The following is a 13,506-nucleotide window of genomic DNA, read 5'->3' on the forward strand; positions in this document are numbered from 1 at the left end:
ATCGGGTGTACATCGGCTGTCACTGGACATTCGTATGAATCATTTGATGAATATAATCCAGAATGAGACGGATATGGATGAATGCATATAATAACGTACACCACTGCTTCTGCATGCGATGCCTTCCTTTCATGTCGTTCTCTCTCTTGGACGAACGTACTTGTCAACATGGGCCTATGCCTGCCTTGTCTCACGAAGAAGCTGCCTCTCCAATAATCAATTGCTATATATTTTACTTGTTCTTCTCAACACATGCCTAGCTAGGAATTGCACTCATCGATCGAGCTGCAAATAAAGCTCATTGCATTGTGCCCTGCTGGCTAACGGAGCACCTAACAATATTCCCTCGAGATTTTCATGGACATTATATTACATTTAGGCCCACACCTAGGGCTGCAAATTTGCCCCTGTCCTGGTCTGACATCTGAACACACACATTAGTGTCAGCGTGTGTGTAGGATGTGACACGCAGGGGACATTCTTGGATGAGGGTGATGCAACAAGTCTCGCCACTTGACGAATTAATTTCATGCTTGGGCTCTAAGGAACCAATGCATGCATGCATATATGCATGTTGTGCTTGTACCAGCACATCTCAGCTCATGCAACAGTTAGCTCTGTCAGTTCAGGTTTTGGGGGCCATATATATATATATATAGATATATATATTGGCGTTGATTAATATCACAATATGGGTGTAGTACTCTTGATTATGTACTCCCTCCATTTCAAAATATATGGCGTATTAGGATTATGAAAAGTCAAATTTTGTAAATTTTGATCAACAATTAGTCAAATTATGTGTATGTTTGGTGTACAAAAGATGTACCAATAGATTCGTATTTCACATATGTTTTAGTAAGATATTGGTTTCATAGAAATTGATGATATATTGTAGGAGAAATTAATGGTAAAAGTATACTTTCAAAGAGTTTTTCAATCATAATACTCCCTATAAAAAATAGAGGGAGTAATATTTAAGCAAGAGTTATCAGCCCTTCAAGCTAGATGAACATAAGAGAAATGTGTTGCCGTTTTGTTAAGTCATCTCACCTAGCGTTGATCAAAATGTGTATATATCTATTCTGTAAAGTTCCAATATTGCACCATGCGTGGATTGTGATGTTAGCTATGTGGGTTCATGGAAATGCTATATGCAGTTCTTATGAGTGTCTGTGTACACGTGTGTGTGTGTGTATATATATATATATATATATTAACACATTCATTTACTGAAAATTAAAATACAATAATTGATATGAAAACTTCAAATGTAAGAAACAAAGAGTTACCGGACAGTGGAAAAGAAACAAAGGGTTGCCCGTTAGAAACTAATTTTCATGATAATTATATATACCGTCAGGCACTTGGAATGCTCGTGACGTTCTACCGCTCACAGAATTAGTCTGACAGTTCCCCATCGAAAAATAGTTTCCTTATGGTTTTTGTATTTATATTTCTCTGATGATTTTATATGTATTAAAGAATCAAATTATATACCTTCATAAACTAATTAACCACACATTCAACGATGACTATTGTTATATGTATTAAAGAATCAATTTTGACAAGATTTTAAATTTCCCTTCGATCTACATGTGTGACAGAGACGACGCACATACTCGATCACCTCTCTCAACTCTGACGTACGTTTATGCGGTTTTTTACTTGTACAAGCGGTCGCTGTAGGTATGAAAATGTTAATTTTGGACTACACATCCATCCGTGACACCATTCGCTTTCGATTTTTATACATATGAAAGCCATATGTTGGATTTGCAATATATAGTTAAGCACCAATTTATTACACTTGATCTTAGCCAATTTATTCTGTTCTTACACAAGAAAACAAACAGATTACGAGAAACAGAAACAAGAAAGTAGTTGATAACTAGATACATCCATCCACATCCACATGCATGCGCAATCTATAGCACAAACAAACACAAGAATCCAAAGCAGAAAAGAGTGGCTCCTTTTCAAACCTTTTTCCTTTTCATTTGTGTCATGTTGCTTATTTTAAATTCACTTAGATACATCAATCAAATTACACTCCGAGTGCAACGCTATGCAGCCATGCATGCGTGCAGTTTCTCTTTGCAAAAACCCAATTAACATGTACACACTCTTCAGTCTTCACTCCAAACAAAAAAAAAAAGGTTAAAACAAATGGAAAAATCCAAATGAAAAAAATGAAATATCCAACACAATAAATTACACGCTCCTTTAGAAAACCTCTTTTTTTATGTATAGACAGATCAGATCGGGTGAGAGCTAGAGAGGGAAGAGATAGATCAGATCAGATGAGATCAAGAAGGAGAGAGAGAGAGAGATCAGAGATAGATGCATGCACACCAGCTTAATCATGCATGGTCATTTGGTCCCATAAAAAGGAGGGAGTGAGCACCACTTTGCATGGCTTCCAGGTTGGACGGTGTTAGTTCCTGGTCATCGTCCCACATCAGCAAGTGCTGCGCCGACTCGTCGTCCCACTGCTCGTGCTGCCCTAGCTCCTCTTCCTGCTTCTGCTGCTCGTAGTAGCAGCAGCCGCCGCCGTTCGCCGTGTCGACCGCTTGGCCATTGTTGCCTTCGGGATGATCGCCTCTTTCCTCACCTAAGCTGCAGTCCATGACTCCCATGCCCATGCTTATACCGTCCACCAGGGGAGGCAGCTGGTAGCTCGGCGCGTCCATCGCCGCCGCCGTGAAGGCGAGGAACGGGTGCTGCAGCTGGGCCGCCGTCGACGTCAGCGACGACGGATGGTTGACGCTGCTGACGTCGAACATGAACAAGGGGCAGTGTGGAGGCAGTGGCGCCTGCGGCGATTCTTGGCCGCCGCCAGTCGCCAGCTTTGGCGGCAGAGCTAGGCTCTGGCTGATGATGGCGTCAAGCTGGTGGTCCGCCGCGCTGAACGGTGTCTGCAGGTGGCCGTGCACTACATCCAACGCCGCCGTGCTGCATGGAGGGCTCGTCGTCGTCGCCGACGAGCTCGTTGTGCTCGCTGGCTTGCGGATCTTCTTCTTGATCCATGAGTTCCAATAGTTCTTGATCTCGTTGTCAGTCCGGCCGGGCAAGTGGCTGGCAATGTGGGCCCACCTGCAGAAGGGAGAGACAAGGCTGTGGTCATGTACACATCAGCTAGGTGTTGCATCACTTTGGACTAAGCCTTTGTTTTCAAGTAATGCAATCCTTAATTATACTGCTTGATTTGTTATAGTCGTGTTCAAGTCTAACTAGAAGAAAAAGGACTTATTAATTGGCACGATTCGCCATGTATATATGATGTCAAGCTGATGTATGTACAGATCACTAATGAATTAACATTGAGAGGAAAAATTGAAAAAAGATATATATTAGCTAGCGAGAGATAAATACCATCATACGACACTTCAAATCACAATTAATTAATTTTGAAGAAATTTCAGATCACTTGTGTCGTTTGATGTTACATACAAGATCGATCGCTAAGTCAATGTGCCACGGGATGAAAATGCAGCGAGGAGAAAATTCGAAAGAAGAAGATGAAGCATCAACCAGTAGCGATTTCCAGCCAAGGCAGCATTGCCAAATCAAGAACACAATAATTGAGCTTGGGATCGAATTCATCGAGATACGAACAAGAAACACACCAACGTGGCGGGTTCACCATTTTTTGTTAGTAATTGACAACCCAAGCTGATTCACTATCGATCCTAGCCATGTAAGTAATTTGCAGAAAATAAGTAGATGAAGAGAGAGATTAACTAATGGAAATTAAGCTCACACCAACTCTTGAGACCTACCTGTTGCCAACAATGGCGTGGAGGCTGATGATCAGCTTCTCCTCCTCAGCCGTGAACCGGCCTCGCCTGATGTCCGGTCTGAGGTAGTTGATCCACCGCAGCCGGCAACTCTTCCCACACCGTTGTAGACCTACACACAACCATGCATCACATTGCACAAATTAGCTTCATCAAGCAAATTAAATCACCCAGCAATGTTCATCCAAGAACAAGAACCCAAATAATGATCATCTCAATCAAGTCATGGATCGGCGATCGAGTCGAGAGACCTACCGGCTTTCTCGGGGACCTCGCTCCAGCATCCGTAGCCATGGGTGGTGATGTATCTGATGAGCTTCTCATCCTCCTCAGGAGACCACAGCCCCCTCTTCACCTTCTGCTGGTTGCAGCAGGAGTGATGCCCCATGCACAACACACAGTCACACACAACCTTGATAACTAACTTGTTATGGATAGCTAGCTTAACTATAGCTAGCAAAGTGTGTTATAACTATGTATCAAAAGCTAGCAATATGACACATATCATATATGGGTGCAAATGGTTGGTTGGTGTTCAGGCCTTTTAAAGTGATCGAGCTCTCTTGGCTTGCCCCCTTCTTCCTCTTCTAGCTCCAGTTCCTGCCTCCTTCACTCTTCTTCGTCGATTAATTAAATTAAACTAAATCCTCGATTAGTTTCTTCGCTTGTTGAGGGATCCTCCTGATTTAAGCAAGTATACAAGGCCTCATCACGACACTTCCTTTCAATTGCATTTCCATGGTGAGGGCCCTGCCCTTGTTCCACTATAATTGGTGCTTCCTATCTAACCCTACAGCGACATGGCATCAAACATGTAGCTAGAAAGAAATTGCTTCTTCACTATTATGCAGCATAACAACCTGGTAGCTACATGTACACTTGCATGGACGCGATCTTGTGATGTACATGGCATCAGTACGAAGCATGATAGCACCATAACTAACTTGCAGAAATCTATATGCATGATACAAGGGATTGAAATTTCGCCAATTTCAGAAAATTCAAAGTGGAACAAAATATCTAATTTTTTTTAAAAAAAATCACTGATATGTGGAACTCACAAAGCAGATGACAAAAAATGATTGAAGTTTCAACGAAATTTCGTGAATTTCGGCCTTTTCACTGGTGAAAAAAAAATTATAAAACGAATTGAAATCCCTGATAGATACTGTTGTGGGGTAATATATATGTATTGTACACACATGTGGTAATATATATGTATTGTATATCATGCAAGTTGGTGTTGCTGTCAAGAGAAAATAAAAGTGCATAGATATGTGCCTTTGGGTGCTCCTGTTGGTAGTTAGCAAGCAAATGTGGAGTTTGGTATGTAGTCGACACAAGATTATGCGTGATCTTGATGTCAACCTACTTTTTGATGTGAGTTGAAATGAAAATTGAGGTATCTCCTGATTGGGATTTGGGATATTCAGATTTCTATGTATGTATATTCATGATCTCAATAGCAATCATTGCTATTTTTGCTTGGCTATTTTCAATAAATGGGATATGTACCTTCTTCCATTCTACCCAAACAAAGTAATAATACAGACTATGTTTCCCCCTGAAAAACTGTATGTGTTAATTGAAAGTGTCTAGTTTAATTAAATGAAATTATCTCCCTTCGGAAAAACACACAGCCTGTAGAATTGAATGTGGATCCATTTTTAACAATTCAAATATCGTATCAACAAGGTCTCTCACTAATATAATAATTTATTATTATATTATAAAATCCAATTATGTGGGGTTAAAATTAATCTCTCAGAAAAAAGTAGAATATAATGTGCTGTGAGTTCCCGCAACAAAGAAAAATATCTCGCCCTGTAGAAATTGAACTACAAGATTGTGATATATACAAGACTGCGAATGTATTTAAACTAAGATAAGAAAGAGTATATGATCAAGCAGCAAAAACACCCTCATTAGAATATACTCTAAATCAAATTCGAGATTTGGAACAATCCAAGGAGCATACTAGACCAGAGATCTGCTGGGTGGGTGTGAGCCTCCATATTTTTTTTTTTAAAAAAAGACCAGAGATCGTGCAACTGCAAGGCGCACGATATTACTTTCTACAAATTTGAATGGAAATTTTTATTATCAGTGACTGAGAAAATAATTCAGGTGGAATATTTTATCCAGATTGTTGAGAATGCCAATTGAAGACAATTAGAAAGAGGTATGTTCTAGATTGCGTTATACGAATTAGCTATAGTCTTTAAATGTAAGTTCTAGACTCTTGATTTATTAAGTGTCTTCTTTTGTACATATTTCTTTTTCATCGAATTGAAATCCAATGGTGGGAAGATAGGCTTCCCCAACGCATCCTGTTGCACTCAATTCTAATACAAGCTAAAGATTTTGAGATAAAAGTATATTTAGGTTTCGAAGCAGAAAAAAATCTTATGAAACGGAGAGGCTTGCAAGATTGCTGGTTTTGCCAAACAGATATACTAATGCATAGTGAAATTGTAACACACATTCATAGTTCAAAAATGCTCTTAGAAGAAGCACATGAATTTCCTTTTCCAAGCTATATTTTCCCGGACATATAATATTTTATAGATAAGCAAATGGTTCTTTTTGGTTCAAGGAATCAATATGTAACGTTGTTCTTGGTACTAGATTCTTTGTAACGTAACAATGAAAATGGTTCTAATCCATCATTATCTAACAAGTGGTCCTATCTGCTTTTCTCTAAGAAAAAAATCGTGTACATCTTGGAAGAAACTGGATTGAACAACTGATGCATGCACTATATTATTAATCGTCGCTAGAAAGTAAACACCGTGAATAATGGCTGATGACTAAGACTCGCAGGAACAGAAATTGTGGAGTTGAGGATTAATTATTTTGAAATGAATATATAGAAGCCTATTTGTAAACTGAATTAATTTACAGAAGCAAATATGAAAAAAATCTTATGAAACGGAGAGGCTTGCAAGATTGCTGGTTTTGCCAAACAGATATACTAATGCATAGTGAAAGTGTAACACACTTTCATAGTTCAAAATTGCTCTTAGAAGAAGCACATGAATTTCCTTTTCCAAGCTATATTTTCCCGGACATATAATATTTTATAGGTAAGCAAATGGTTCTTTTTGGTTCAAGGAATCAATATGTAACGTTGTTCTTGGTACTAGATTCTTTGTAACGTAACAATGAAAATGGTTCTAATACATCATTATCTAAAAAGTGGTTATCTAAAAAGTGGTCCTATCTGCTTTTCTCTAAGAAAAAAATCGTGTACATCTTGGAAGAAACTGGATTGAACAACTGATGCATGCACTATATTATTAATCGTCGCTAGAAAGTAAACACCGTGAATAATGGCTGATGACTAAGACTCGCAGGAACAGAAATTGTGGAGTTGAGGATTAATTATTTTGAAATGAATATATAGAAGCCTATTTGTAAACTGAGTTAATTTACAGAAGCAAATATGAAAAAAAAATTATGAAACGGAGAGGCTTGCAAGATTGCTGGTTTTGCCAAACAGATATACTAATGCATATATAGTGAAAGTGTAACACACTTTCATAGTTCAAAATTGCTCTTAGAAGAAGCACATGAATTTCCTTTTCCAAGCTATATTTTCCCGGACATATAATATTTTATAGGTAAGCAAATGGTTCTTTTTGGTTCAAGGAATCAATATGTAACGTTGTTCTTGGTACTAGATTCTTTGTAACGTAACAATGAAAATGGTTCTAATCCATCATTATCTAAAAAGTGGTCCTATTTGCTTTTCTCTAAGAAAAAAATCGTGTACATCTTGGAAGAAACTGGATTGAACAACTGATGCATGCACTATATTATTAATCGTCGCTAGAAAGTAAACACCGCGAATAATGGCTGATGACTAAGACTCGCAGGAACAGAAATTTCAGTGGAGTTGAGGATTAATTATTTGAATTGAATATATAGAAGCCTATTTATAAACTGAGTTAATTTACAGAAGCAAATATGAAAAAAACATTTGTTAGCATGTTTTCCCCTAAAGAAAGTTTACCTTTAATTTGTAAAACAAAAATATCCACAGTGCAAAGAGGTCATCCAAAAGAACAAAGAGGTATAGCTTATACTCCATCTGATTACAAATATAAGTCGTTTTAGCCAACTCAACTATTCTTTAAATATAAATCATTCTCAAGCTTCTATGCACTTTTTTCTCTTTTATTCTTTTTTTACCCTTATTTAATAAATATTACCACTCTCACAAATGAATGCGTCATCTTTTTCAATACAGAATAAATAAGGAGCAACAAGTTCATTCGATCTACTTTCTTAATTCTTATGTATAAATCTAAAATAACCTACATTTGCAATCGGTGGGAGTATAAAATACTTGTCACGGCATTTATGAAAATACATGACACTTGGACCCACGTGTCAGCGACTGAGGATTTTGTCCCTGCATGGCCCACAGCACAGGCCCACCGGCAGCTGCGCAGAAAACGGCATGTCGTCGACGATGGCGCATAGATTGAGATTGAATGAAATCTTATACGAAAGGTAATCAGGACGACCATGAGATGTGTACGCAGGAGACGTCCCCTTCACCGGATCGGCAACCATAAGCTTCGCATAATCTCGATCAGTACGATCGAATTGGTTCTTTGAGCAGGATGAAACTGACCTTCCGAGGCCGCCGCTAGATCGACAAAAGCAAGATTCTCTGATGACCTCATTGAATGTCACAGTGATCTCGAGATTTTAATTTTCTGTAAGAATGTAAGATCTACAAATATGAGAATGAACCTTGATAGAGTACTCTTTGATGGACTTGATGACCAGAAGAGCTGTTTAATTGTACGATGCAACAGAACTAACTTTTGGTATCTCTGCCTAAAAAAAACTTTTGGTTTCTCCTGTAGATATTGATTTGTTCAGAATATTGGTCCCTTTGTGCATTCGGTGCAGCAAGTAAGATTGAACATACGTGCATTCACATTGTGATTAATACGTAGTATTATCAAAGCTTTTTTATTAAAAAATATGATGCCCACAATTAAAAAAAGGCACCAATTGGTTGCAAGGCTTGAGCCAGAATTTGGTGAAAACAACTTTATTCAAATCAGAAATCTATCCACGAGCTAACCAAAAGAAAAAAAAACTGCACCCAGTTCTAAGCAACTCCAAAGAACTTGTCTATCTCTGTCTGATAAGAAGCTTAGGGCATCTCCTAATTGCCATTGTTCAAAGCAAAACAACCATGACAAATTCTCTGAACAAACTCAAATGCATGTACATGTAGATTCTTAATTTTAAGACAACAACTCACCTTCCATTATTTGCTGATGTTAATCTTGAAATTAAGTACCCTGGATTTGCAGTAATTCAGACAAGTCCAGTTAAATTCAACACAAGTAAGTAACTGATTGCCTTCTTCATGCAGAAGTGCCCAAGAAATCCAGACATTTCCAGCATGACAATCTTGATCTTAACAGTTAACACTGTACTGATCACCAACCAAAACATGATCTGTAGGGGCCCAAAAAAAAGCAGCCTTGGTCCCGTTGGCTCTCTCTTTCCCCTCAATCATGTACCTCCGACGCCGACACCGTCGATCTGACACAGATTCGCCGTGCCGCCGTCGCCGTTGGATGTCGCACGCGGCACGCCTCTTCGCCATACGGTCGATCGGCCGGTTCCTTGGTCCTCACTACTGTGCATTGTTAGTTCAGCAGTGACGCTGATGGAATCCAACGTACGCACATACGCTGCAGCTGCACACTGAATTATCAGGCTTCTTGTCTGCAACTTGCAGCACGCACTGAGGAGAGAGAGATGGTATTAATATGTTGGTCTAAAAAAAAGATGGTATTAATATGAATGTTTGATTATTCCTCTTCTGCTTCATGCTGCATGCTAAACGTAGATTGATGTAGATATCAATAACTGATCAAGAACTTATGAGGGAACGAGGAAGACAGAAAGTCCTCCTGCAATTGATTGTGCTGAAGAAAAAATGGAGGCATGTACATCATCATACTGCTTACTGCATCTATAGGTAACTAACTGAACGACAAGTACATGAGCCTTACATGATCTTGACTTCTTGTACCCATGGTGTGCCTTTGAATCCATGTGAGTTTGTACTACTCTTTTGTTGAAAATCCAGTTAATGTGGCCCTGTTTTTCCAGTAAATATCAACAGATGAAAGGGACAAGTGTTTCATAAGCTATATTTACTCTTCTATGGGTGTAACAATGAATTTGATCGTCAGGATTTAATTTAATTTGTAGCGGTTATCCTTGCTGCTACTGAATAAATGTGGTAAGCAAAGCTGTTGTTTTCTTACGGAGCGAAACCAAAATGTTGTTTTCTTGATCGTTATTTCAGAAATTAATTAGTTATGCTATGATGGATTTGGACTATCTTTATAAATATTTTTGCAATAACCGACAAAGATTCGTCAGTTGGGTGAAGCATCAGTGCCAAGAATTGTGTTAGTTTTACTAGGTTGTTCTCTAACAAATCGAAGAACGAGAGAGACGAAGTAGAAACAAAGTAATTTTACAGAGTGAAACAAAAAATGGTGCTTTCTTCATCGTTATTTCAGCAATTGAATTGAATTAATTATTCTGGGATGGGTTTGAAGAAAAGAAGCATCTTTTAAATTGTTGTCCAATAACTGACGAAGAATTTCCTCGGTTTGGTGAAGCATCGGTGCCAAGAATTGTGCTGGTTTTACTAGGTTGTTTTCTAACAAATTGAAGACTGAGAGAGATGAAGTACAAACAAAGCGATTATTCTTGTCCATATGTAAACATGGATCCCAATGGTAGCTAAAATAGATGTTATGGGCAGATTGGGAAGCCAACAATTTAGTGAGAATGGCCCTTTAACAGCAAGAACCAAAAGGGAGGCAACCAAAGCATGTGGTCAAAAACCTTTTGAAAATGTGGTTTGCAGTTTGCACACATGGCAGACAGGGTAAGCTACATGTTGCTGCGGTTAGGCCACGTTTGGAATGTGATGTTCCCTATACCAATTTCCTGTGGGAATCCTACATTCTGAACGCGGCTCATGGAGAATTCAGGTTCGTTGCCGATGAATTTTGGATATTACTCCCTCAAATCATAAATACTTATCGTTTTAACTAAGATTTGATCAAACTTTTAAAACTTTGACCGTCAATAGTTTTTAAATATTTAGTTTGAAAATATAAAATCACACGTGTAGATTTTTCTTAAAAATAGTTTTATAATATTATATTTTTATTAGATATTATAATAATATAATAATAGAAAATAATGATCAAAGTTGTTCGTCGAAGATTGTGGAAAGTCAAAAGCGATAAGTATTTATGACGGGGGAAATAATAAAAAGGGAACACTTAGCACTAGATAGTAAGGGCACGTTTGGTTACTCGGCAATGGCTCGCCTCGTCTTGCTCGGCAAGGCTAGCCGTTTGGTACTGACCAAAAAGCTTGCTTTGTCGGGCAAAGTCGCCCACGCGAGCAAGTTTTTCCTTGCTCGTGCAAGAGAGCCGATTTGTCTCTGCCGCACCGGCAAGGTTCGTTTGCCCGCTCGAGTGCCAAGTTAATTGAGCTCGAGACACGGCGAGGTCGTCCCTATCCCCTCCGACTAGCTTGTCCCATTTTCTCAGGTCCTCATCGATGCCGAATCAAGCTCCAATCAAAATGCTCGATGCTGAATCGAGCTCCAATCAATCTGCTCGCTGCCAAATCTAGACTAAATCGAGCTCCTTACTGACAAATCAAACCCAAATCGAGCTCCTCGTTGCCAAGGTTCACGTTACCAACCGGAGCTCGGTAACCGAGCTCACCGAGCTCCGGCGGTAACCAAAATCTCGTGGTAACCGCGGTTACCGGTCAAAAATTCAAAAAAAATTCGGAAAAAATTCATTCGGCAAAATTTGAATTTTTGTGAAAAAATCGTGTTTTTGCCCTCTCAGTAACCGCTCGGTTTTGGTCGGTTACCGAGCGATTTTCTCGCATTTTTGATTTGGTCGGTTACCGAGCGGTTTGGGTTGGTAACCGCTCGGTTTTCTCGATTTATCGAGCGGTTTTATCGAATTTCAGCGCAGTTCAACAAAAAACCTAAAAAGGGCTCAATCTTGTAAAATCAATAACTAATTCATCTGAGATTCAAATCAAGTGAAACAAATTTTGTTGGCTTCCTTGTAACATGATATACATGATAAAAGTATTTATACTCATAAAAAAGTTCAAAATTTTCTGTGAGAAATTTTATTTTTAAACCAAGTTAAATGCATAGTTTACTCTTTGCTAATCCAAAAATCATGAAACTAATTTTGTTAGTCTTCTTACATGATCCTATATCTTTTGAAAATACATGAACTCATGAATTAGTTATTGTAACATGCATGATTGTGTAAATGTGTTGCGACTAGATTAATTCATAACTGACCCATCACACCTCAAAAATTAGTGAAACCACTTTCATTAGCTTATTTATACTATTATTTACGTAGAAAAAATAATAGTAGACATGAAAAAGTTAATTACAGTGCTGTTTCTTAACATATTCACTTTATGCTTGTGAACTTTGTAAAAATCATAGAGAATTTAATAAAACTCTAAATAAAGTGAAATCAATTTTAAAAATTCTCTTAAAATACGTTTTATACAAGAAAAATATGTTTTTGCATGTTACACTTTTCCTTAACGTGAGTTAATAACTGAGCCGCACGCTTCAATTTTTTTCATTTTTTTCAAACTTTCTCCCTATAGAATATGATGCAAACGACATTATTTTTGAAATTTTTTCACATAAGGTCTTAGAATTGTGTCTAGTTTTTTTAAAGATTTTTTTTGAAATTTTTTTGAAATTTTTAATTTTTTAAATTTTTTGAATTCAAATTTCGGTTACCGTTCGGTTTCTGAAACTAGACCGGACCGAGAAGGTCGGTAACCGCGATTTTTGGGGGGTTACCGACGGTTTTTTGAACCCTGCTCGCCGCTAAACCAAGCTCCGTTGAGGACGATTTGAGCACATACACATCTAAATACCACATACTTTTATCCAGATTGAGGCCAACTCGAGCGGCGGTGCGCTCTCGGTGGCGGATGCCTATCTGTCTGTGGGGTTTTCTTTTTCGAAAAGGGCATCTGTTCTTGGATTGATTTCCTTTCTGGTGCTTAGTGATTCTAGATTTACTTGGATGGATTTTTGTGGATTATTTTCTTCCTTTTCTTTTTGGCTGAGGAAGGGGGAAGAAGGGTGATGAGCAGGAGGAGCTTGGCAAGCAACGGTACCAAACAATTTGGTTTTCCTTGCTTTTGCCTCTCCTTGCCAGGAGAGGCGAGTGGGCAAGGCGAGGTTCACAGTAGGATCCAAACGTGCCCTAAGGTAATATATGCTAAATTTTTTGGTATACTCATTCTAGCTAGGAATTCTATTTGCCTGCCTAGTAGCTGGTGGAAGGAAAAGTTCAGTGGCATGAGGAGCACAAAAATATTGCTTGCTCATGGACGTGTGGGTTAATATGTCAGTATCCCCAAGTACTATCGTACGTGTAATTATTATTGCTTATGTTAGTTATAGTTGTGCGTGCCAATAACGTTTTTCTACGGCACAGCAGCAGGAACAGCTGAGTGATGTGTGATTGAGGCATATAACTCACCATCTGTGATGTGAGCAGCTCGAGCTTCCATATCTCTTTCTTCTTCTATTTTTGCTTCGACGGGTAGCAATCCATGGCTGAATAAT

At 38.5% G+C, this 13,506-nt stretch overlaps 1 protein-coding gene across 1 annotated transcript; it reads right to left on the bottom strand.

Annotated features, from left to right (window-relative positions):
- Window positions 1-2,014: 2,014 nt before the first annotated feature.
- Window positions 2,015-4,503, bottom strand: LOC133898312 (transcription factor MYB63-like). Its single transcript, XM_062338960.1, has 3 exons — window positions 4,056-4,503; window positions 3,783-3,912; window positions 2,015-3,096 (listed from the first exon to the last, which is right to left on the bottom strand). Exons 1-3 carry the CDS (start codon window positions 4,186-4,188, stop codon window positions 2,364-2,366), a joined length of 996 nt encoding a protein of 331 aa, XP_062194944.1. The 5' UTR covers window positions 4,189-4,503; the 3' UTR covers window positions 2,015-2,363.
- Window positions 4,504-13,506: the final 9,003 nt, after the last annotated feature.

Source organism: Phragmites australis, chromosome 18, assembly GCF_958298935.1.
Source record: "Phragmites australis chromosome 18, lpPhrAust1.1, whole genome shotgun sequence".
Taxonomy (NCBI): Eukaryota; Viridiplantae; Streptophyta; class Magnoliopsida; order Poales; family Poaceae; genus Phragmites; species Phragmites australis.